General features: G+C 39.0%; 1 protein-coding gene across 5 annotated transcripts in view; it reads left to right on the top strand.

The window, feature by feature from the left end:
- The window catches only part of MLIP (muscular LMNA interacting protein), a 119,034-nt gene extending 94,127 nt beyond the window's left edge, over nucleotides 1-24,907 (top strand). For 4 of the 5 annotated variants that reach the window (XM_087775086.1, XM_087775082.1, XM_087775084.1 and 1 more), the window contains 3 exons: nucleotides 14,256-14,309; nucleotides 22,437-22,471; nucleotides 24,570-24,907. In XM_087775086.1, coding sequence (XP_087631212.1) covers nucleotides 14,256-14,309; nucleotides 22,437-22,463 — 81 coding nt within the window. In that variant the 3' untranslated portion in view covers nucleotides 22,464-22,471; nucleotides 24,570-24,907. The remainder of the gene's footprint in view (nucleotides 1-14,255; nucleotides 14,310-22,436; nucleotides 22,472-24,569) is intronic. The other variant, XM_087775085.1, reaches the window with a different exon arrangement.
- The last annotated feature ends 1,975 nt before the right edge of the window (nucleotides 24,908-26,882 follow it).

Here is a 26,882-nt window from a genome sequence, read left to right as displayed (position 1 = left end):
TAACCAACCTTCCATTCTGTCTTTGAGGCATCATGAACAAGAGCACCTTTTCAAATCTGCTAGACTGGGTTTTGTTCTGTTTCAATTTTTACTAAACTGGGCTGACATGTTTATTTAGGCAGCAATGATTTTTATGATCAAGTATTTTTTGACAAGTTTCCTGGTTCATTGCAGGGCATTCACATGAACAAACAAACAGTTCATATGACTGCTGAAGCCAGTTTTTATAATGAAAATGGGTATTTGCTGTTTGCTAGAAATGCAGAAATTCGTATAGGAAAGCAAATAAAGCAGGGAAAAGTTGTCTGAAGATAATTAAGATAATGTAATTGTTTGGTATATCATGTTAGCTCTTTTCTCTAACAAGGATATTCTTGCTGAATAATTGCTGAAATAAGGAAATTTTGCTGCTGCTCTGATTTCCCATAGCACTGTGCACCCAAAACTCTTCTCTTAAATGCAGAGGTCATAGGACAGCCCAACCTGTGTATTTGCATTCCACCCATATGGTGATGATTATGAGGCCTCTTCATCCACAATTTTTTATCTCAAGGCAATTTGGTCATTCCAGACAACCTTTGTGAGCTTTGCAAACTACTAAATGCAGCCACACCTCTCTGATGTTCACAGATTCTTCCTGTACAATGTAAATATGAGAGCTACATCATCTCTTTGATTTCTTCCGTTTCCCTGCATAACATAAATTTGCTCTCTTACTAGGGTCATTTTTTACGGTCCGCTGTTAGCAAAGGTATTTCACATGGTTTTTCTGTAAGCTTCACACATCTGTAAACAATTTTGGTTTTTTATTTTATATATTCTTATTTCTATATTGAACTCTGACTCTTAAGACTGTAACTTTCCAGGGTTGAGCAGCATCATATATAGCCCAGAAGTCACTGAAGAGTGCTGTATTCTATCAAAGACAAGCTCAGAGGATAATTTAATTTTACTTCAAACACTTCTGCAGCAGCATTTTGAATGGTTGTGTCATCAGGGAGCTAAGTGGGATGGCCGTGTTATAGATGAGGCCCTAGTACTGACCTGCTGTGACAACTGAAGCAAAAACGTTCACAGACTTGGGCACTTCCCGCTGCCATACCTCTCATCATGTAAGTGAAATAGGCTCCTGACTTTGGTCAGGACCACATACAATGATAATCATAGAATCGTAGAATCGTTTAGGTTAGAAAAGACCTTTAAGATCATCAAGTCCAACCATTAACCTAGCACTGCCAAGTCCACCACTAAATCATGTCCCTAAACACCACATCTACACGTCTTCTAAATACCTCCAGGGATGGGGACTCAACCACTTCCCTGAGCAGCCTGTTCCAGTGCCTGACTACCCTTTCAGTGAAGAAGTTTTTCCCAAAATCCAATCTAAGCTTGGCCTGGCATAACTTGAGGCCATTTCCTCTCATCCTATCGCTTGTTACTTGGCAGAAGAGACTGACCCCCACCTCACTACAACCTCCTTTCAGGTAGTTGTAGAGAGCGATAAGGTCTCCCCTCAGCCTCCTCTTCTTCGGACTAAACAACCCCAGTTCCCTCAGCCGCTCCTTGCAAGACTTGTTCTCTAGACCCTTCACCAGCTTCATTGCCCTTCTTTGGACACACTCAAGCACCTTGATGTCTTGTAGTGAGGGACCCAAAATGAACACAGTATTTGAGCTGCAGCCTCACCAGTACCAAGTACAGGGGGACGATCACTTCCCTAGTCCTGTCGGCCACACTATTCCTGATACAAGCCAGGATGCTATCGGCCTTCTTGGCCACCTGAGCACACTGCTGGCTCATATTCAGACGGCTGTCGACCAGGCTCTCCAGCCACTCTTCCCCAAGCCTGTAGCCTTGCATGGGATTGTTGTGACCGAAGTGCAGGACTCGGCACTTAGCCTTGTTGAACCTCCTACAGCTGGCCTCAGCCCATCGATCCAGCCTGTCCAGATCCTTCTGCAGAGCCTTCCTACCCTCCAGCAGATTAACACTCCCGCCCAACTTGGTGTCATCTGCAAACTTACTGAGGGTGCACTCAATCCCCTCGTCCAGATCGTTGATAAAGATATTGAACAGGACCAGCCCCAACACTGAGCCCTGGGGAACACCACTTGTGACCAGCTGCCAACTGGATTTGACTCCATTCACCGCCACTCTTTGGGCCTGGCCATCCAGCCAGTTTTTTATCCAGCAAAGAATATACTCGTCCAAGCCATGAGCAGTCAGTTTCTCCAGGAGAATGCTGTGGAAAATGTTGTCAAAGGCTTTACTAAAGTCCAGGTAGACAACATCCACAGCCTTTCCCTCATCCACTAAGCTGATCACTTTGTCATAGAAAGAGATCAGGTTAGTCAAGCAGGACCTGCCTTCCATAAACCCATGCTGACTGGGCCTGATCCCCTGGTTGTCCTGTATGTGCCACATGATGGCACTCAGGATGATCTGCTCCATAACCTTCCCCAGCACCAAGGTCAGGCTGACAAGCCTGTAGTTTCCCGGATCCTCCTTCTGGCCCCTCTTGTAGGTGGGTTTCACATTTGCTAACCTCCAGTCAACTGGGACCTCCCCGGTTAGCCAGGACTGCTGCTAGATGATGGGAAGTGGCTTGGTGAGCATCCCTGACAGCTCCCTGAGTACCCTTGGGTGGATCCCATCTGGCCCCATAGACTTGTGTGTGTCTAGGTGGTGTAGCAAGTCACTAACCATTTCTCCTTGGATTATGGGGGCTTCATTCTGCTCCCTGTCCCTGTCTTCCAGCTCGGGGGGCTGGATACCCTGAGAACAACTGGTCTGACTATTAAAGACTGAGGCAAAGAAGGCAAATAATGCTTTTGTTTCTCCAAATGCATCCCTTAATTTAGTTAATGTAGCAAGTTCTCTCTTCCGTCCCGTAAGATTTAGTGAAAATCCACAGGAATCTATGATGTTAACCATGATAAGTACAAAAAATTCAATAATTAGATCTTCTGAAGCAGGACTGGTGAGAATGACAAAGATTTTTGAGACTAATACCTTTTTTGAGACTTCTTTGGAGAATTTTCAGTATATCTCAGTTTACCATTGACTGTTTCCTAGTGTTTAAAGTAATTTTAATTATTTAATTATTTGCAATAATTTTAAAGTCTCAGACAATGAGGATAAGGTTAACTGATATAAAATGAGACAACTCAATTGTCAGAGGTGGGTAAGATTTTTAAGCATTACTGGTAGTGCTAGTAAGTACATTTAGTAAAATGTATTGTATTTCTGAACTGATGTCAGTCTCTAGGTAGGTGTGGCCCAATACTTTGGGAAACAGAATAATCAGATGTCAATACTGGGCTAGTTTAATACAAACTGAGGTTTATTTACACAAGAAGTAAATATTCACCACTCTAAAATATTTTTAATGTTTCTGTTTTGGTCTATAGTATTAACATTCTTTGATAACCAAAGGAAGATTAATTTCAGTCTTATTCACAGGATCAATATTTAACATTTGAGTCCATATATGTTGATAAAACCCCTGACAATATTTGCCTATTATTTCTTGCAATAACCCTATCTTCTGCACCACCCAACTGCAGTCTGAGCTATTTATGTTTTTTAAAAGAAATTATTTAATTTATTATCATAAATAATCAAAGTAACAGAAAACACAGTACAGTAGACACAGTATCAGGTGTTGAATTTTCAAACTATTAACCCTGTTCTATAAACAACATCCTGACATCATGGGAATTTCTTTCCATTCTCTACTAAACCTGGACTGTCAGCTCTGTAAACTCCCTGGAGTTCCCCCTCTCCACTCCTTATCCCTTGGGTCACTCACTGTGACTCGCTTGCTGACTCTCCAGTCATCCAGTAAACACATGGTCAATGTCCACATGGTCAGTCTATATGTATATGTTGCATTTCTAACTATATGTTGTATTTTGCTTTATCTTCCACTAGAGGGCAAAACCCACTGACATAAATTCTTACAATCATTTAAAATATGTTGAAAATATACTATTGAGGATGGACAGGATGTTCCAGTGAATGGAGTTGCTACTCTTCACCTGCACTTTCATTAAAAAATTACCTTAAACAAGTGTTCCCTCAGAAATGGGAAATGAGATGTGGGAAAAAACAGAATAATCACTCGTGTTATAGTAGGGAGGCTAGATATAGTGAGCTCCTAAAACCAGTATCATTTCATTTGTTGGCTCAGGGCATAAGAAAATAACAGCTATCTCTATCTGAAATGCTTTACTGAAAGGACATTGTGGTGGTGTTTAGGCAGACTGGACACTGTGCCAGGTTGTTTTTGTTTGAAGCTCCACCAAGTACCTGAATCTTTATAGCTGATGGAATTACACAGATGAAGCTGAAAGATAGACTTGGCAGATTTTGTAGATTATAACTGTTCAGAGTGATGAAATCCATAAGCTGTGCCCCAAAACATTTCACAACGTGGTTTTAGCTTTGATAGGAGGAGGCAGAAGGAACCAAGGTACTGTGTCTGTCCTTCTGCTTGGAGAAGAGCAGAGAAGGCTCTCTCCTCTCTTCTGTGCACAGGCTGCTTCTGAAATGAAAATGTTGCACATTCAAGTGAGCTGATTCTGTTCTCAATCACCTTGTCATCTCCCTTGTGCCTCTCCTTCCCCACTCTGCCCCCAGGTACCAGGCGCTGCTTATTTACACTCCTTGGTCTTGACTAATTATGTGACATGAACTTTTTATTATTAAAAAAGTTCCTTTTCCTTTTGATTGGAATAAAACAGCTCAGGAAGTTGGACTTGAGCACAACTATTGCAGTGATGGAGAGCCTGAGGTAACGTTTAGCTCTGTGTTTAACTCCAAAGCATACTTCTGCTGGGAATCCCTCCAGCCTTTAATGGAGGACCGTGTAGGGTGGAAGAGCACAACTCTGGACCTGGAGTACTGTGTCCCGTTCTGGTCCCCGCAGTTTAAAAAAGATGTGGACAGACTGGACAGAGTCTACAGGAGGTCCACAAATATGATCAAAGAGCTGGAGAACCTGCTCTATGAGGAAAGACTGAAGGAGCTAGGCCTTTTCTCCCTGGAGAAGGCTCAAGGGGGACATCATCACAGTATTCCAGTACTTAAAGGGTAGCTACAAAGAAGACAGAGACTCTCTCTTCACAGGGAGCCACATGGAGAAGACAAGGGACAGCAGGTACAACTTGCACTGGGAGAGGTTTCATCTTGTTATATGAAAGAATTTTTTTTACAGTGAGCACTATCAATCACTGGAACAACCTCCCCAGGGATGTGGTGGAGTTCCCGTCACTGGACGTTTTCAAGATGTGTTCGGACAGGGTGCTAGATAACCTCATCTAGGCTCCCTTTCCAACAAAAGATTGGACCCTTCCAACCCGGGCTGTTCTATGATTCTATGATTCATATGGAGGCACAATCAGTGTAAATACCTGTCAGGGCAGAAAGCATTAGATTTTGGGAAACTGGCTGTCATTTTGAAGGAGAAAGGAATGACCTGCCCAACTGAAGAGGGAGGGGATGAGTGGGTGTTGCTCCCTCAGCTGGGGACCACCTTTCAGTCCCTATTAACTTTCAAACTGCCTTTTCTTTCTGTCAGCAAGGGCTGAGCACATGATTCATATCCATCCCCGTGAAAATTTCCATGTTGGTTAAATATTTAGCAGCACAGCCTTGAAAATGGATTGGAGGGAACTGGCTTTTTGCAAGAGGTATGAGAAATGTTAAAAAATTGCCATTTATGTAACTAATCAGACATTACTTATATGAGTAAAGTTCCAAGTTTGCAGAGGACAAGTTTTCTTTAATGTCCAACTTTGGGCTCAAGCTAATTTAATTTTTTTCCTGGACCTAAATGGAGTTTTCTTGAAATCACTAAATGTTGTCATGTTGGAAGTGTCAGCCTTCCATAATCACTTGCAGGTCTGCAGGCTTATAGGTAAGCAGAACATTTAAAGGGAATCTTTATTATTTTTTAAATTAAATCAGTGGTGTTTGCCTCACCATCCAATCTCCTACTCATTGGAGTTTGTGTTTGATTAATAGTAGCATAGTGGGAATTGACATTCTGTGAACGCAGCAGCCTTTCAAGGTTGCCATGGAAAAGCACTTTTCTCCCAGACATCATCCCAGCTGCTTTTATTTCTAGAAGAGCATTTCTTTCTCTCTTTTGAACTTTGATATTTAAATGCTGTACTTGTGTAGGTGTATTGTGGTTGATCAACCTTCTACTATCTGTGATCCAGAACAATTGCTTCAATGTGAAAAAAGAAATCAGAGGCAAACAAGCCAGTTCATTAGTGCTGTACTACAAATTGGACCTCCTTGTTGGGAAAATAATAATGCTTAATATTGTTGTGTCTCCTTTGCATATTCTTTTATGGCATTGCTTGGGCTTAGTGAGCTATTTTAATCATATCATACTTAAATAATACTTCTGTCACTTTGGACTTGGTTTGATAATGCCTGCAGAAAATGCCTCTAGAGTTCTTGCTCAGCTCATCTTTAAAGAAAGGCATTTCTCCTAAAGCACTTTAGAAGGATCATAACTTGGTAATCAATTGCTTTCTTCGAAGCCATCAAATTAGCAACAGAACATGAAGGTAGCTTAGGCTCAACAGGAGACATAGCAGCATGCACTTAACATGGAGATGTCTTAAGTCTGGCACTGCCTGGAAAGAACTCTGCTACCCACTCCTGCAGAGACAGCTCTTCCAAAGGAAAAAAGGGAATTGATTACTGTGTCACTCCTTTTGGCCTGGGTAGTTAAGCAATTTTGAAAGCCTTGCTGTCTTATTTCCACTAGGAGAAGCTGTTGATGGTAGCACCCTGGTATTTCTCTGGTGTACTTCTGTTCATTTAGAAAATGCACACAAAAAGTTGTTTTCTTGAATGCAGTAGGATCAAACCCCAGCAGGCATTTTTCATACTTAGAAATTGAAATGTGCTTCCCAGTGAATGCTGTGCCCGGAAGTGTCCGGGTTTCCTCTTGGAACATACTTGCAGCCACTTCAGTTGCTTTCCGCCTTCTCATTTATACAGATTGTCTCTGTTGGGATAGCTTAAACCAGTCTCAAGAACCAAAAAAGTGCTTTAAAATGCTTTGTCATCATTCTTAGAAGTCTCTACATAATATAAAACTTGAGTTCAGTCTTATGCCTGGCTTTCTAGGATGATTGTGTCTGGTCTTCTGCATAGTAGATTTCAGGCAGACATTTCTAGTACATAAACCATATCAAATATAATAGCCCTAGCTAACAACTCGTTTCTGAGATGTCTTCATCTTAGCCTTCTGTATCTTCAGATTAATATGTGAACACACACCTTAGGACAACAATCAAAGGAAATACAACAGCCCAAATACTACAACACTCTTAGTATCTGCTTCTAATGTCTCTGTTGGTTTGTGAAGGGGATTCTATGACATGCCCCATGGTGACGGGGGCAAGCTTGCCATAGCTCTGAGGCTGCTTCTGATGCTAGGATCCTGATCCATGACTGGATTTGGATGGGATACAACTCAGTTTCTAGGGGAATTTGAAACCACAGGAAGTGGGAATGTTAAAAAATAATCTCTATTAACGATTTGGCAAATGGGAATTGCAATCTGGGGACATGTCCTTGCTTGTAATACACTAATAAAAAAAAAAGACACAATTACAAAGAACAGAAGCCACTCAGAGGTAAAGACTGTTATTAACAGCAAAAGCAGAAATATACTATTGAGTGAAAAATATCAAACGATTTGGTGGGCATGTAATCTCTATGAGAAACAAAAATCATACTTGTGTGCTTTTTATTGAAGACAGTGAGAAAACAAAGTCTGAACGAAAAAAAATCATAATTAATGGAAACTATTCCAAAACACCCAGAGCTATAGAGAAATTTGTATCTTCGACCTCACTGAACACAGATGTTTCTAGACAATTTCCTACTGCTTTTTTAGATTGTAAAAAACTCTTCTGAGGTATCAAGGAAAAGTAAACAGTGAGCTGATAAACCTTTGGAAACTCTACATTTTAAAGGATAAATTGGCACAATTAGCATTCACTTAACTTTTATTGCAGGTATTGATATAATGTGTACACTGAAATATGGCCTTAATCAACTCCACTTTCAGTTATGGTAGAAAAATATATAAAATATAATTAGTTCTGGTGAAATTCCAAGTATGTACTTAGAGCTTGAATTAAAGTAGCCAGTATTTACCTATGTTACAGAGATGCTATGAACTTCAAGGCGTTAGTGTTGGTTTTTTTTTTGGCAAAGTGTTCTGAACTTGGATGAAGAGGTCATATATGATAAACTGTAAATTATAGTACTAGCTTTCTCTTTTTCTTAATTAAACAGTGGCTGTCTTTTCAGTAGTTATATGATAGGCAGACTATGATCTTAATACAAATTTTAATATAGTAGGTGACAGTTACATGTGTATACTGTTGAAGTATAAGTCCAAGTTTGTGGTTTGGACTTAAAGTAGCTGAGGTCAAAGATCTCCGTAGCATGAGAAGCTTACTCAGAAAACAGGGCTTATTCAGTTTTGCGCTAATCTGGGAAGAAAATATGTGGGAGGAAGGTCAGCTCTGAAAATTAAATCCATTTCGTTTCACACTCTCACCTGGAAAGCAGCTAAAGTTCTTCGGCTGTTATCAGTCAATGAGCAATGAGCCCCTTCCTGGGGCAGGGAAGCATCGTCTGCTCTAAGCAATGACTCGATTTCTGTGAGTCCATAAATAGTTCACAGTCAATATGCTGAGGGAAATTTCAAACACTTGTGTTGTTCGAAATTCTGAAATTTTCTTTCCAATACAGATGAAAATTTGAAAACATTTAAATACTCCAGAAATCCATATACATCATTTGAGTTATATAAACTAACTCAAAGCAGATTGTTCTAATCCATGTGATTAGAAGATGTTTGTCTTCTCTGCTGCCTTACTCTATGGGCATGTAGGTTGTGGTTCTCATGCCTCAAATCTTTGTTACGGGCCTGGTACCCTTGCTGGCCACCAGCTCCTGTTAGCCCTGTGGGGAACTGCAGAGCTTGATTAGCCCACAGGAGAAAATAGAGGCTCTTACCATGATTGCCACAAAGTGCACTGATAGTGAAATACATTTTAATATTTTATGGAGGTGATACAAAATGAAACATCCAGGTCAGAAAACACAATATTCCAGTTACGACAGGATTTCTTACAATTAAACACCTCATTTTAATGACTAGTGAGAGCTTGCAGGAGACATCAAAATCGTTTGCAGAAAGCTTCATTTTTCTATTGCTAGTATTTTTCATTGAAAAATCATTTTGGCAGAAAATCTCCAGCCAATTCCATTGTAGACCAGCCCTGCATGAGAAGTTGAACTTGGCCCGGGAAAAGGCAGCCCAAGGAAAATCGATGCACTGCTGGGCTTGCGTGCATCTCCCTCCCTCCAGCTCCACTTAGAGATAAGGAATCCCTACTGCAAAGCCCCATAACTCCTCCAGCCTCTGCTATTCAGAGAGAAATCTTTCAGTCTCACCCCACTCTGGTGCCCTCCAGGGCTGTGTCCTGTGAGAACCTGTCAGGGAACCATGTCTGCATGCGAGTTGTCCTTCTTGTGCAGGTACTTATCAGTATCTGGAGAGAGTTTTGAAATCCTCAGGTTAAAAATGCACAGGTACAGTAGTGTATAATAATGACTTGCAAGTTAGTCAGGATGTTTCACTGCATATGTGACTGAAAGCACATTATAAATCTTTGTTGTGATCACCATTTCTACTTTACATTTCCTTTTATAGAGAGATGAAACGTGGAAAAGGATTGGATGCTTAACTGACTGAATTTTTGAACAGGTTTTTACGCTGTGTCATTTCAGAGAGACTAGAAACATCATAATTATAAATTGTCCGTTTGCATTATATAATTTCTCTCCCCTTAGCTGAAGGTAGTCCTTGCTCTGCTGCTGTGAGTATTTTACCATTTATTGGTACCCTGGATTTCATGTTCTTATACTCAGAAAAAGTGGTTATCTATAAAATTGTTTTATAAAAAATTTTGTTTATTATGCGTGTATAAATAAACATTTTTAGTCTTAGAGAAATCAGTAATTTTTCCTATTGTGAAGGAATGACTCTATGTTTCCTAAGAGTCTAGAGTACCTAATTTGTTTTCAAAGTGGATTAAAGACTTAACAGAGTAGTTTGAAAGAATAGTGTACATGTGACTGTTCTTTGGTTACTATAGTTGAAACATTCTTATGTATATTATCTCTCACTGGTTCCAAAGAATTGTAAACCTGTTTCTCAATTAGCAAAGGTTGCAGACCCTCTAGAGAGTGACTTAGATTTATGAAAAAGGTCTTATATTGAGAACACCTCAGAAAGCTTTATATTAGTTCAGAGGCAGCTGTGATTCATAGCACAATAAACTGACCTTTCAAAGGCAAATATGTCTCGCTGATTACTCTACAGAGCTAAATGAACAAAGGTCTAACTAAGATGTTATATAACCGCTTCTTTTCTAAGCCTTGACTGAGTCTGTAAGGGGTTATTTTGGCCAGGTATATAATTTCCCTTTGAACTTGCATGCTGCAAATACTTATATATTGTCAGGATATTCTGCTCTCCTCAGTCAAATTTTTGCAGCCACAAATGCAGATTTGTCTATTTTGCTCTTTCACTGTTCTTAGAAATAATAAAGAAAATGTCACATTACCAGAAAAACTGAGTAACATCTGGAAAAGTTAAGCATTATTAATTAACCTTGTAAGAGTAATGCAGAATTTTGTAACTGGCAAAGGAAACAAGAATAGAAATTATAAAAGCAAATATTGTGATCTTCCACCATCAACAGATGTAATCCTTTTACATTTGTGGAATAAAATAGGGCTTCTTGCCAGCTGCTTTGACCTGGAGATGAAAGACTGTCAGTGACAGAGCTTGCTGAGGTCTCACTAAGACAACACACCCGTAAAAAGTACATAGTCCAAGTTGCATGCACACTTCAGATCTTGTGGACATGAGCACATTCCTATATGACTCTGAGGGATGATAGTCACACCACGTCTAGTAAGGAAGGGTTAATCCCACCTCATTCTGCCTAATTTGCATTCTGGTACTTTTAAGTTGACTGTCTGGTACACTGATGTTGACAGCTCATCTTTGCAGAGAGATGACCATACTCTGTGAGGATCTTTCCTCTGTGCTTAGGGCCGTAAGTTGTACTATGATTCAAGTACAAGGCTGAGTTTAATCAGGTAGGCGATCTGTCCTGTTAAGTGTCCTCCGAACACCCTGAGCTGATCACCACGCAGAGGAGACAACATGGAGATGCCAATGCCCTCTTTTAGTACTTGCCCAGATAGTGAGAGACCTGATAACAGTGCTCATCTCACCCTGCAGAGATTTGAACTTCTCTCTCTTCTGAAGAGTCCTTACCCACAGAGCTGCAGAAAGCAAGTGCCCTGGGACAGCAAGTTCCATCCTGCTTTGTGGGACTGGAGTGGTGTGCATTCAAGAACACAAAAATCATACTTGTAAGGAAAAATCAAGGAGGAAAGAATAAGGCTCTGTAGCCTCTTGGTTAAACTCTGGGAGAACAGGCATGGGACATTTTCCACAGCAAGGCTGACACATTTCAGATTACATTGACACTTGATGGAAATAACACAGGGAACAGGCCTCCAGCTCGTTAGGATGAAGTCACCCAGGCCCAGGCACTCAGCTCCTTTGCAGCTGGCAGAGACAGAACTGTACAATTCCAGGGAAAAACCCAACACCCTGCTTTCAGAGACCTGCAAGACTAAGCATTATTTCAGCAGAAAGGACACAACACTTGGCTTATGTGCTCCATATTCACTAAAGTACTACATAAAGTTCTTTATAAATGTAGCCATATGTGACTTCCTTAAGACTAGACCCCACGTCATGGCAAAATCGGGTCTCCAGACACCTGACTAGCAGAACGTATAAACTCTTCTATGATAACTTCAGGGGGTTTATGTCAGAGGAGCCTTGTGAAAACAGAGAGAACTGTATATTGTTCAGGTTTTCTCCAAGTCTTAAGACTGTATTAACTTTTTTCCCCCACTATTAATCAGTGAAGTCCTTGTTTGCCTCTCGCTTGTCTTCTTTCAATTAAGCCTCTCCAAAATAATAAATATATAAGAGTATCTGTCCAGAAAATACAGATAATTTTCCCTCTCTATGGAGACTGTTATACATGTTGGCTCTTTAGTGTGAAAAGAGGATGCTATCAAAGTAAAGGAAGCAGATATATTTCTTGGACAAAAAAGATCATTACTTTTGTCGGGTCTAAGGAGGGACTTGACATCTCATACTCAAGGAACAAGGTAAGGCAGAATCATGACTCAGAGGAGCATTTCAGGTTAACATGGTAGGCAATGAATACCAGCAAGAAAGGCCAGGATGAGATAACACAATAAAAGTGCATTTTTCATTGATTGGCTCTCTGTGCAATTTGAGAAAAAGAGCTGTTGCATTCTTGGCTCACTACCTGACCAGGGAGCTTTTCTTTCTTGCAAGCAGTGGACAATTCTTCTCGGAGAGCCTAGCTGCACATCAGAAAGTAAACAGAAAATGATCAATACTTTCCCTCTTCTCTTTGTGACTGACCTTTTGTACTTTGCCTGGAATACAGAGATGCCATATTCTGGTGAGGCGATAGGTAACTCAACTTTAGGGTTTATTTCAATGAATAAGCTTGCCAAGATGCCACAGGTGTTGCTAGAACTTTGTACCTGTGTATCATCAAGGGTTGCCCACCCTCGGTAGCTGCAGGATGCTGGGTTTGGAAACAGGACTTCTGTCCCCCACGTAGACTGTTAAACACCTCCTGTGTCTGTTGCAAAGAGCTGTGCTGCAGCAGTGGGGTGGCGTAAGGTCTGGGGGCCACCCCAGCATCTGTGCTGGCCAAAATCGGGAGCAGGTGGGCGGCAGAGGGAGGGATGTTGCCACTGAAAGGATCTAGGCTCCTTACCCCTTCATTACCCTTCCTTTGCCTAAAATTATTCCCTTGTCTAAATTTATTGAATAAATAAATTCAAGAAACATTGCCTAAAGTTATTCACTTTCTTTTTCATTTTTTTGGGGGAAAAAAAAATAAAACTATTCAAAGATTCTGTAACTGCTGTGGTTGTTGTTAGAGTTGATTCCTGCCTCCCTGAAAATGAATCAAGGCAAATTTACAAAGGGAGAGAGCAATACATAGCAGATCCATAGTGTAATTACAGAAAATTAGAGTATATTCCACTTCAGTATGCTTCTTTCTTTATAGGGCCAGTTTAGCAGATCAGTTTTGCTTCTCAAAAAGCACAGTTTCAAAATGAATTTTCTTAGGTCAAGAGCAATATTTTTTTAAGCAACACATTATTTTTTAATTTACTATTTGATCTAAATACCAAAACAAAGTAATGCCTTTGATACATTGAAAATAGCGGGCTTCTTCCAACCTTGTTTGTGTACAATCCTAAAATACCCAAACCCCAATACTTTCAGCAGCCTTTGATCTAAAGAGGATGTCTCTGTGTCACTGTATAGGAAAACCTCATGAGTTTATGATCTTAACATTGCCTTTATGAGCTCCAGCTTATCTATTTACCTGTATTCTAGTCAAAATCTTGTTGAAATTGGCATGGTTCTTCATTTGAGTCACATCCATCAAACTTCATTACTCAGATGCAAATCATGTAATACTCAAAACACTGGAAAATTACTGAGATCTAAAACTCCTTTCTGCACATACTAATTACTGTTATACAGCAGTTTTTAGTTAAATGTTTTTGTGATTTATGTCTATGAATTTTAAGATTAAGGAGAGCTCTTTTGAAGGAAATTTAAGAAGACAGGTATTCAAAGTGACAGAAATACAGCGACAGTTTTAAATAACATTATGTGTGTTATCTCATACTAAATGTATTATAAGGTAGGTGCCCTTGTTGTGATTTTTACTTGAGATGCCTCTTTCAAATTGGAAAGTGATTTATCGCTTCCCTACCCTTTTAATTATGAGAATATGATGTGACAGAAAACAAGCGTTACCTTGAAATAGATTTGCATACAGACAAGGAGTAGTAAGAGAGAGCCTGTTCAACAGGGAGCCTCTTGAACACAAATGGGATCTCATTGTCTTGCTATCCTTTGCATGACTGAGGGTATTGGCTCTCATTATTAAATTTTAGTGATATTTTATACAGAAATTGAACTGATGGTAACAGATTTCTTTTTCCTGTTTTTAACTTCATGCTCTCCAACCTGTGACATCTTGGCTCGGCAGCCCAGTCATCCCATAGTGCCTATTCCAGAAAATGAAACACTCAGCTCTAAGGAGGTAATCAGTTGACATTTAATGGGTTTAAGCATTTGCATGTTAGCTCTGTCTTTTATTTATGTAGCTTGTGTAGAGTTGATGAGCAAAAATGTGCTAAGCTCCCAAATCTGCTTTTGTCCAGTGCATGGACTAGATAAGCATTAATTATTCATGATGATTAATGAAAAAAAAAAAACCCAGAGTTGTTTTGCAGACTCTTGCTTATGTGAATTTGGAGTAACACTAACATTTACACTTCAGGTTCCTCCTATGTGCTGTTGGGATGTTAAGCGGGATATGTTAAATTGTGCAGTTAGCCCCACTTAAATCACACATTCCACAATTTGCAGTCACTGGTATAGTTTCTGTTTTAAATACCAGATACTACAACTACCAGAAGCACTTAGGATAATTAGTTATTGAGAATTTTGTAAAGGACTGTCAAGAAAACATAAGACAACACATAGTGCAAATTTGCCCAGTATCAAAATTTAGTGCCAGTTTTATCTGACTTTGAAGAAGGACCCAAATATTCTTGAAGTCTAAATTCAGTAGCCAATTCCCTACTACTTTTACATAACTAAACTCTAGGACCATAGTGGTTACCACCTAGATAATTCACTCAGTGAAATCTGAAGCGATCTGCTACACATCATTAATTTTCTCTTGAGACAGAGCATATAAAAATTAAAAAAGGTTCTGCTGGCACACACAAGTCTTTTTTCCAACAAGGTCATGAACATGAAGCTGAATTATAGCCTCAATGTTGAAATGAACATATGTAATTTAATTAACTATCATATTCTTTACTGCAGACTTTGGAATGTAATAGAACATCTTTAATTAAAGGACATTTTCAACATTATTTTAAAAATTCACATAAGAAGGCATAACTTACTACCAGTAATAGCTGTATGAGTACATTTATGTATTTATGTACACAAGAATGAATTTTTACTACCAAGACCTCCTTTGGTTACCAGGCACATGTTCATAAATATTTCACAAGTTTTTTGATGAGTTTAACAGTATAGGTAGGAATGATAATTACATTTTCTTAACACAGTTTATTTTTAATTTAGTATTTTAAAATTAGATTCTAGTCTTGCTAAAAGCAGCAAAATGAGCATTTAAATAAATGAAATGGATGTTTGCCAATAACTGCTACCAAATAAATAACTTTCTTGTTGTTTTGAAAAATATTGAGGGAATTTTGAGGTCAAGCCCTTCACATGGTGGAAGCAGAGGGTTTGCCTGAATTCTGAGTTTGTTGACAGAGCCCGTCAATATATCCTTACAGTTTATCTTGGTTTCCACTGAAAAAAAGGTTTAAAAAAAAATAAAAGAAAGAAAAAAATAAGGGTAGACATCTCACTTGTTGGGTGGATCAACGGACTGCTATTCTGCACCAGGAGTATGTGAGACACGAACATAGCTTCTTATTCTTATGTGCATCCCTGGCCTCTCTGTGCACAGGGTCAGGGACTTAGAGCTACTTCATATCTCTTTTTGTTTGAATCTTTATCATGGCTTTTCAGCCACCTCCTTTTACACTTGCCTTTGACCTTTCTGCTTGTTTCTACACCATCAATCCCTTTTTGCCCCAGGAGCCACTTCTTGGTTCTCTCGAAAGTAGTTGTTATGCTTTCTGCTGTGGATCTAGACAAAGGAAGCCCCAAGATGCCTTCACAAAATGAAGTTAGACAACAGATACCTTTCTGAGCTTCTCAGATAGGTTGTTTTTTTCCATCTCATCTGTAAAGTTTCTGAAATATTATTGAAGTAAAGGTATTTCATTAGAGGGTTATGAGAGGGACTGAATAGTTCTGGGAATAAATTTGTTGTTGAGATGAAAGAGATTTACACTACATCAGGCACTCTAAAATGTGTATATATGTGTATATTTATGTGTGTATATATACATATATGTATGCATGTGTGTGTGTATATATATATATATGCAGCCTTTGATGATACAGCTGATTTTCCTGTATTTGAAAATAAGATAGGGGAAAGCAAACAGCTAGATCCCCATGTCTCATCCTTTTACTTTACAGTTTACATGTTGAGGGAGAGCTTTGCAGATCTAATAGAAAGAGATCTTTTCAAAGAGAAATCTTTTAAGAAACAAGACACAATTTAACTGATACATTATTAAGATTAGCACAGAAAGTGAAGCATCTCATACTGACATAGTAAAGTCAGACTACTGTGACTGAGATATCCTTGAAAACATGAGGTTGTAGCATGTTCTGAATTGATGACAATGACAACAAAAGTGCAAAATTCCTTTGGTTAGAGGCCAACTTGTTCTGTTCCAGGGCAGATAAAATATACAGCACTGTCTTCTAAAAGTTCCCTTCTATTTTAAACAAACATTTTGAACATAATTTCTATCAACAAATTTATTGAAAAGCTTAAATGTACTCCAACAGTTGGAACATTTGTACCATGACCTGTAGAATAAAGATGAAATTGTGGTTGCATTTATAAAGACCAAAGACAATCAGTTGGAAAGAAGAGGATTTATCTGGGCTGTTATCAGTACTCTTCGTGTTTCCCCTGATAACATCTAGTGATTAGGTGATGGTCATTTACCACTTAAAATAATGTTAGCTGGAGGCAAATAGTTAGCTTTAAAATAAAAAACAGTGTCAGATACCATTTGGTACAGCTGAGCAAGCTGAGTATTTGTGCTGGTTCCCTATAGACTGTCACATAACTGACTATGACTATACAGGTGGACTCCAGTCCACATGTAGACACAGCGGGAAGAAATGTGCGAGGCTCACCACAAGCTGGTCAGGAAATAACCTCAAGAGGTTTTCTGTTCTCTCTATTACAAAGCAAAGGAAGTCTTCTCCAATGAACTTTTCAAAGTACTTGTACAGGGCATGTTATCTAATTTTTTTCCCCAATTTTTAATCTCATTTTTAGCAGGAGGATGTGACCAGGGGATACCATGCTGACCATGTTGGGACCGAGCAATGCTTTCAATGCTTAGGGAGTGGCAGAGAAGACACAAATACATCTAGAGACAACCCTCTTTGCTCATTCTCAGTCAAGAAGGACTGAACAAAGATATCTGTTTCCCTTGAGATCTATTGCTGGAGACAGAAGTATACAGCACTGATACTCAGAAGGAGATCAACATTTATGCCATCTTGGAGACAGACAGGAAAGCAACATAGATCCAAGAGCAGATCAAAACATTTGGGACACTCTTCTTAGCTGTCCTGAAGGTGGTGGCTTCTTTGAGATATGTTGTTGTTGAGCTGTCTCTGAAGAACCACGAAATTTTCACCATTTTCTCTTTTATGTGGTTGTTTCTTCAAAATTATGTGTTATGCTACTTTCCCTTTTCAGTACAGTGAAGAAAACAAGGTAGGCCTTGGTTGATGATTTTTAAAATCACAACATCTTTCAGGCACCTGTTTTGTTCCTTCTTATTTAGGAGCCTATCTTTACTCTAGGAACAGTTGATGCTGAATTTGCACTTTATCAGTTTACATAACCTACAAGTCTCCATGCAATTTAAAATGCCCTTTATTATCAGTGAAGTCCTGTTTGGATGCTGAACGGATTAGGAAAAATTCTGTCAAGTTATAAGTCCAACATTACTCTTACTGCTGTAATAAGAACCTTAGATTTCTGTCCTATAGTCTCTGCCCTCACCAAAATGCTCTTCTTTATCTAAAATTATGTATAGGCTCATACTTCTTCTCCTGCAATGTTCCTCCCTCAGAGCTAAAAACACAGTGAGAGAAAGTCAGAGTGATTTATGCAATTCCAAAAAAGAATGGGTGGGCAGATGCTCTGTGAAACATAGGCACTTCCTTGACCTTTAGGAAGAAGTGAGAGAGGGGAAGAAGGAAAGGTGTTGCTAGTTTCTACTTAGTAATCATATTGTTTTCCTAAAAGTGAAGCATTTACTGGGGGGAAAAAAAACAGGAGTTACCCTGGTATTCAGAAGAACAGCATTCTATTCTTCATGCAGCTTTAGCTTCATTCTGTAACAGCATGAAGCAAATCAGATCTGTCACTTCCCTGTGAAAGCAGGACAATAAATAAGGGACATCCTCCTCCTTGTGAAATCTCTCTCTACAACCAGTCCTTTTCAGCTGAAAAAGATCTGAAGGATAATCCTGTAAAACCTAACCAAGAGATATACCAGAAATTTCCAATACTTACTGTCTTCCTTTAAAGTAAACCTAGTGTTTGCCCAGGTTATGGTGTGTGAATGATGTTATAATCATTCCCAGAATTTACTGAGTCAGAATATTTAGAGCGAACTCGGGGCATATGTCATAAAAAGACATTGCATGCAGGTACTAAAAGTATATACTCATTACCATTATTCATATATGACTTGCAAAATCCCAAGTCTGTTATACAATTACTTTAAATTCATGTAATCTTTTGCTGCAGCTGTTACTCTGTCTTATCTGTTATTCCTGAAAGATCTGCAATAATTATTTGAGACAACAATAGCATCTGTAAGGTCAACACTCATAAAAAGACCTCATGAGAAAAAGATGTTTCCATGGACTTCAGTGGTGACGGGATTTCACTGACTGTCTTCTATGCAAATTTTTGAGAATTTCAGTACAAAAAGCTCTTTCTTTTTTTTTTTTTTTTTTTTCCCTAGGGGAAACAATCTGCTTTGATCCACTTTAAACAACTTTAATAGAAAAAGTTCTTGAAATTTTAAATTCTATGAAAATGTCAATAGGTCCAAAGTTCTGTTATACATCGCTCTTAGTCTTTATTTACTTAAGGAGTGTTCCTGGTCAGAGGTCAACGTCAGTATTAATCATTGATAGATTCTACATATAAGAAGAAAATGCACCCATTTTATGAAAGAGTCCTTGTGCTAAAGAACTTATGTAGGGGGTTTTATGTTAGACCAAAGCTCCAACCCAAATGGCAGTATCAGAGCTGAGTGATGTTCTTCCAGTTAAAAATACTGGCATTGTACCCTGGATTTACAAAGAAAATCCCAGAGCTTACAAAATGCCCCCCCCCCAAATTGCTTGACATCATGATCACTATGAAGTGGGGATGGATGAGTGCAGGCTGTGCCCATAGCAGAGGTCTGCCCTTCCCTGCCTCTGGTGGGAAGGTATGTGGGCAGGGTCCAGGTTGCCCTCTCCTCTAGTTTATCCTGACAGCCTGGGGAAGGCTGCTGGTGGTGTTTAGATATTCTGGAATGATCCAGGTCTCACGTACTTTTTGATACCTTTTTAACTGGTAAAGAAGATCCTTGTCAAAGCAAGAACAGGGCTATGGTGGATACCAGATTAAATTAGAGGGAACTGTATCAGCAGCCGCTCCTACTCAAATGTCAACTCCTTTGTTCACGCACCTTTGTCTTCCATTTGGTCATGGGTCAGGTCCTTCCCTGCATGCAGACATACAGGGGCAAAAGACTGTCGCTCCTTGTGCTTTCCTTGGAACCACAAACATAGGCTCTCCACCCATCACATTGCGGACACACTATTCACTTTTTACTTTCAGTCTTGGATAAAATTACAGCCGTGTCCTCCAGACAGTGAGGAGCTGGTATACACTAGTATGGCAGAGCATCGCTGCCAGCTCCATAGCTAGCCAGGCTGCAGAGCATGTGGGTGTTACACTGTGACACAGTCAGCATCTCTTCTGTTCCCACACCTGGGATGCAGGGTCAGAGTGGTCTTTACAGCACTTCTGATTTGCAAAGTTTATGAATTATCTAATGAACTAGGGGGCATTAGGCAATTCGTAAAGAACGCTGCACAGGCTGAGACTAAGCATAGACATTAAGGCAGCAACTAATAAAGCAAAGAACAATAGCAATACATATAAGAAAAGCTCTCGAATGATGCAAATTAGAAAATCCTTTGATGTCACTTACCTCCAAAATGAGAACTAATCTTCCAAAATATTTTGGAACAAAATGAACAGTACCTCTCCGAAGTGGTAGTCTTACCACCCATAGTTTATTTTGACCAAGCCAAGGACTGCAGCAGTAGGCTCTCTCCATATCATCATAACAGTTCATTTAACTGAAAATTTAATGACCCTGCAAATGAGCATTAACAGTAGGAATAACTACTGCTTTTACTAAAGGAATAAGAATTTCAGATGTTAGCTATTACAAATTCTTTAACCTCCTAAATGGATGGGCCACTAAAAGGGAACAGCAAACTGCAGTCTTCGGACATTTATAAATGGAAAGGTAGGTCCAAAAAATGCACATTTGTAAATTCTCAAATAAAACCTTTAAATATCAGCAGACATACTTTCTATTTTCTTTATACTTTAACAATGCTTTAAACTTTATAATTTTTAATACTTTATATGTGCAACAGGAAATTTATACTTGCAACAGGTATTTGAGCAATACTTTTTGCCAGCTTCAATGATATCTCCTTGTTTTAAGTAAAAAGTTTCAATGATAGCCTACTGACACAAAAGGGCATGTTAGGTCACCATGCATTAACAAGAAAAAAGCATTCTATGCGTTTACAGGATTTTATTTCTAATGTGATTGCTATAAAAAGAATTACTGTAAATATATTACTTATATGGGAAATTTACATTAAAAAGACTGAAAGGGTAGCAATATAAATGTGATACAGAGAAAGTACGAAATGTCAGTATGTCATTTAAACTGATATTTTAATCTAATTCTTTTTGGCTTTAAGAAACAGCTGTTGTATTTGGTCCCCTTTAAATAATGGCAAGAGTGCTGTGTAATAGTTTTAGAGAAAAAGAGCTTGCCCTGAATAGGTAGCAAGAACACAGTTGTAGTTTGAAGAAGGCTTTTTTATTATTCAATACTTAACTTGTGCATAAGTAATGAGAATCACAGAATCGGAGAAAAATGAGTTATAGTGTTTGACCACTCTTATGATAAAAATATTTTTCCTTATGGCTAGTTAAAATTTCCCCACTTGTTGCCTCCTTTCCTTTCACCATGCAAATCTGAGCTCTCTATAAATCTTGCTTAAATAGCTGGAGAGGGAAAATAGATATCCCTTAGCCTACTCTTCAGGTTAAACATGCCCTGTAGCATCCCCTCATATGTCATATGCCTTTCCCAGAAATCAAGGAACGCCCACAACCATCCTGATGGTCCTTCATGGGGTTTCTTCTGGTTGCTTGACAGCTCTTTTCTATTGGGAGGGCTCAAAAATGGAAACTATGTTCCAAATGCAGCATCACTAGTGCCCAGAAGAGGGGAATAATAACTTCCCTCAACCTGCTGGCTAATTAAAGCAACCTTATATGAGGTTATCCTTCATCAGAACAAGGGTAGACTGACCCACATTCAGTTTGGTTTCAACCAGACCTCAGGTCCTTCTCTGCAGAGCTGCTACCCAGCCAGTCAGTCGCTGGCCTGTATTGTTGCGTGGGGTTGTTCACTTTCTCCATCCCCCTTGTCCCCCTTGTTCACAAAGCTCCTGCTAGCCCATTCCTCTAGTCTGGCAAAGTCCTCCAGAATGAGGGCCGTACCCTCAGCATACGAGTTGCTCCCTCCCCTCCAAGTTAGTAACATCCACAGACTTCCTGGACATGTGGGCTCTCCTACCACCCAGGTCCCTGATGGAGATGTCAAATAGCATTCACCTTAACATCCTCCGAAATGCACCTGGAACAGAGACTTTGAACTGTTGACTACTATCTTTTCAGACCAGTGGTCCAGCCAGTTATTCATCCATTCTGTAGTCCACCCTCTTCCTCGGTTTGGGTACCAGGTTACTGTAGGAGACTATGTCGAAAGCCTTGCAAAGGTGGAGGAAAACAACATCCATGCCATGTGAATGCAAGGTTGGCCACATACTCTCTCCTCCCAGGGTGTCGTCCAAACAAAAAGTGGAAACCTAACATGAGTCTGAAATCTCCTCTAATGTGCATTTAGCCATGGTGATGCTTTGTCTGTTGAAATTTGCTGTGTGCAGTGTACTTCCTCAAACATGTCCATGCATGAAAAATCATCCCAAGTTCATTAAGCATAGTTATAAATTAACAGTGCAGGAAACCAATGTTTTTAAAAGACAGGGTGCTGTATGAAGTTGTCCACCAGTTTTTAGAACTGTGCCTGCTTAACTGTTCTTATTCTTCTCTCCACTTTGTTTTCACCTTTTATTTCCCCTTTTTCTACAGGTTGCCAATGAAAGAGGTTCTGTATAGCTATGATGGTGAGTATTACTGTTTCTCTGACTTGATTACATTCACACTTTGAATATGTAACTTCTTCTTTAGTGTCACTTAAACAAATTTTTATGGTTTTGTTTAAAAAGATGATAGAACGTTTTAGCTATACAATTTAGTGTTTGGATAATAAGCCAGCTATGTTTGGTGAATGATTTTCTGTTAATAATTACCAATACAGAATAATTCCACTTCCTAGCATCACAGAATAAAGTCACAACTGAATTAATTTTAAGTGGGATGCAATCAAACAGTTGGAAGAAATTGAGGTATGGTCTGGAATTAGATTGTGAAGTAATGTCATTGACATAAGATGTTATTTTATATTTGAGTGCATAACCACATAGTTCCATTAAAGTTAATGGTTTGCTAGAGTTAAACAATACTATATTGCAAATAATGTGTTATGCTTGAGAGCAGATACAATGTAGTACTTAACAAGGGAGGCCAGCAAATACATGATATAGAAAAGGCTGAAGTGTTCGATGCCTTTTTTTTTTTTTGTTTCAGTCTTCACAAAAAAAGGTTAATTATTACTAAAATTTTATTTCAGTTATTATTAAGAATTTGGGACTAGGATCATGGGGAGAATAGGAACAGAACACCTAAAGGAATACTGAGGTAAACCAGAGTATTTAGGATGGCACAGCTTAAGGAAACTTACCCATAAAATACTTAACCAAAGCAATTTCTCAAACACTAGTGATTAGCAGGATAAGTTCCCAGGAAACTGGAGAAAGGCCAACACAATGTCATATTTAACAAGGGAGGAAAGGAAAATCTAAAGAATTACAGAAAAGTCAGCCCTAATAGAATTTCCAAGACACTGGAAGAAAGTATTAAACACCCCATTTGTAGGCATCTAGAGAATAGTAAGGAGATAAGAGGACTTGCACAGGGACACGTCAGAAACAAATCCTATCAAGCTGATCTCATTTCCTTCTTTCACAGCAGAACAGATATAGGGGATGTATTTGATACAGCATATCTTTGACACAGTCCCACATGACATTCATAAGCAAGCAAAGCAGATAGGGACTAAATTAAATCCGCATAAGGTAGATGTGCAACTGATTGGAAAGCTGGACTCTGAGAGCAAACATTTGCTGCCGAAGTGGGAGAACATCTCACACAGGCTGCCACAGTGCTGTCTTCTAGCTCTAGCACTATAAAACATTGCCATTAATCACTTGCTCAATCACATGGACAGTAAGCTTACCAAATTTACAGATAATGTCCATTTGGGAGGACTTGCAAGTAGCTTGGAAGGCAGGATTAGAATTCAAAAAATGTCACTTGCGTTAGAGGAATGGCTTGAAATCAATATGATAAAATTCATTGAAGACGAATACAAGCAAATATGAAAAACAGAGACCAAAAAGGAATGACAATACTACTGCAAGAGAGAACCTGAGGCGTACAGGGGACCACAAACTGAATCTTGAGTTGAAGAGGCGATGCTCTTAAGAAAAATGCCACTCAAGGAAGATGTTGAAGGGAGTGCTTATAATATGATGGAGGTAATTACTCACCACTGTTCAGTGTTAGTGGAGAATCAGTTGAATGGGATGTGGAAAACAGATGGGAGCTTTAGAAAAGATGTAATGATTTCAATGTCTTCACACAGAAGAAAAGAAATAGGGAGAGAGCAGAGGCACAGCAGTTTATATCTCTTCATAATGGGCTGTTAGAAAGGCATATTAGTGACTTCTCCATCCTTCCTCAGAGTAGGAGAAAAAGAAAAGGGCCTAAATTTCAGGAATAGAGATTTAGTTTAGAATTTCGATGGTTGCAGCTCTGTGGAAATTTAAGTACTCAGTTTACATCAGGCTGCTGCAAAGACAGGCAAGCATCTCACAAGGTAGGTTTGGTCTGCCAGCTGTCATCTTCTCACACAGCTACACCACAAATGAGATGGCTGAATATTTCTTCAAGCCTTTTTTTCTGTGATACTATGAGTTACATGTTAGTCAGATCACCAGGTCATATAAATTAGGAAAACTAAGTGACCCGAGTGCATGTTATACAGTTTACCAATCTGTATTTTTGACTAGTCATATTCATGTGAAAACTCTTCTTTTGCAGCCCCGAATTAGGATCAAGAGCTAAAGCCGTAGAGTATTTTGAGGCCTGTTTCTATACTAAGAAGGAATCAACGGCACAAATGTTATTTAAAGCACCATTAAAAAAAAAAAAAAATGCTTCCAGTATGCTAATTCAAAGCAATAATAACAATCAAATATTCTTTCAAGAGATAATCTTATGTACTAGCATAATTAACCCCAGAGATACACACATGAATGTGCCATATTGAAATACGATTTCTTGAAGGGCTTGCTGGTTTAAGAGATGCTGAAAATAACACAGCATATTTTCTCTAGAAATAATATAAATGTTGAAATTAAATAAAGCCATATTTTTGTTGCAAAGGGTTTGCTGTGATTCTTATTTTTACTCTTGTAAATCTAGCTCCACGTATTTCAAATAGCTGAGAATGAATGCCAGCATCATTGGGAAAGGAATGCTCCAATGTTCTTAACCTTGGTCACATTTTGCCACCACACAGTCACTTACGTTTTGTGAAATACTCCAGGAATTATTCATGCTTGTGTGAGCACCCACAGCAATCAGCACGCACAGTGATTCTTCCCTGCCATGCAATATTCATAGCTGTTTTGGCCAGGCAGTGCCCGTGCCAGCCGGTGAGTGCAGGCAGAATTACCAGCTGCACTCCTGGCACATGTGGAAGAATCACCACTTTCTTCTCCAGTTTATGCTGCTGGTTTTTTGACCCTGTGCTGCTCCCACAGACTGAATGTTGCTCGAGCCTGGATCTTAAAAAATTTGCTTTCAAGATGCATTATAAATGTCTACGGAAGCTGATTGTCTATGCTTGCATGAGTCAACTGCCTTCTTTCTGACCCCTTGATCCTTTGAATCTCCAATGACCCCACAGGTCATATGTCCAGGACCTTCGCATCGCAGTCCTGTCCTGGCATGCAAGAGCATTTTACCTCCGGACATGATGCTATGTGTTGTGGTTAAGATTAATATCTTAATGAGACATGCTACTGCTTTGATTAAAATTAATGCGATGAACTAATTTATAAAATATTATCATCAGTTACAACATTAAAATTAAAATCAGTTTAAACGGAATAGTCCTTAAGCCACTCAGCCTCTTGCACTATTGGACCTGGCATAATTTCAATCCAGCCTGCATTTAAACTGTTGAGCTGTGGAACTGTGAAAACAGAAGAGAAGTTCAGCAATCAGTGAGTCTCTCCATGTAAGTAAAATATACATTTGTCCTACAGGAGCACGCTCATCCTTCAGAATGTCATGAACAGATATATAAGCTCTGTTTTTGTATTAGTTTCTTTTCTCAATGGAAAAGTAATAGAAGTTAAGTGTGTACATCTTGTGGACAGCATATCCATTAACCAGATGGCAAAAAAATTATTGAGAAAAGCATTTTGGTGAGTTCAAGAGAGAGTTCCTGGGGACCAAAATCCGCGCATACAGGTAAATATAACAAAAATGTATTGACAACTAAAAAAAAAAAAAGATATAAATGCATACATATAAAAACATCTATAGCTATAAATATGTTATAAATATTGTACAAGATGTAATAGGTCAACCCACCAAGGACCTAATAGTATTTCTGGTTTTCGGTCAAGCACTGAAGTGGGCAAAATTCGTATTTAGAACCAGTATGATCTGTGTGATTCTCAAAAGCCTGCCAATTTTTTCAAAGCACTTGCTTTGTTATGAATTTGTTCCGAACCCAACTTTCTCTTCCTCTTGAATTTCATTTTTGTAAAGCCCAAATCCCACCTAGCGTGTCTAGCCAAGAGAATTATTCACATGGTATGTTTTAGCTTTAAATTAGCCCAGGTGATAGACTGAAGCCCATCAGTGGAAGGAACAGAAGCAAGAGAAAGAACTACTGGGATTATAGGAAGGGCAAAAGAGAAATCATTTTGTGGACCTCTGGGTTTGTGAGTTAGTTCATTGGTGCATACTTTGAAAAACAGTTTCCGTACCTGTTCAAACAGCTTTCATCTATGAATGAAAAATGAGTATATTGGCAATTACAGTCTAGGAAGTCTATCCTGAGAAACCAATGGAAAAAACATTAACAGAAAAAAATCCTTTAAGGAGAGATTATGACGAGTAAAACTCAACACAAAAAATTGATTGCTTTTTCAGTAGTACTATAAAATTAATGGATGCTGCTTATTCAATAGTATAATATATTTAGTCCAAGTTCTGATACCTTTACCCTGCTTTCATTCATTATTTTTCCGGTAAAATACACATTCCTGTCAGGATCACAACGACTGCCTATGTTATGTGAGGGCTTATTCCCCTTTTTCCCTCATCTGCCAGGCT

Source organism: Nipponia nippon, unplaced genomic scaffold, assembly GCF_047370975.1.
Source record: "Nipponia nippon isolate SJK-2023a ecotype South Korea unplaced genomic scaffold, ASM4737097v1 scaffold_4, whole genome shotgun sequence".
Taxonomy (NCBI): Eukaryota; Metazoa; Chordata; class Aves; order Pelecaniformes; family Threskiornithidae; genus Nipponia; species Nipponia nippon.
The sequence above is the reverse complement of the archived record's forward strand: the minus strand, read 5'-3'. Positions and strand labels throughout refer to the sequence as shown.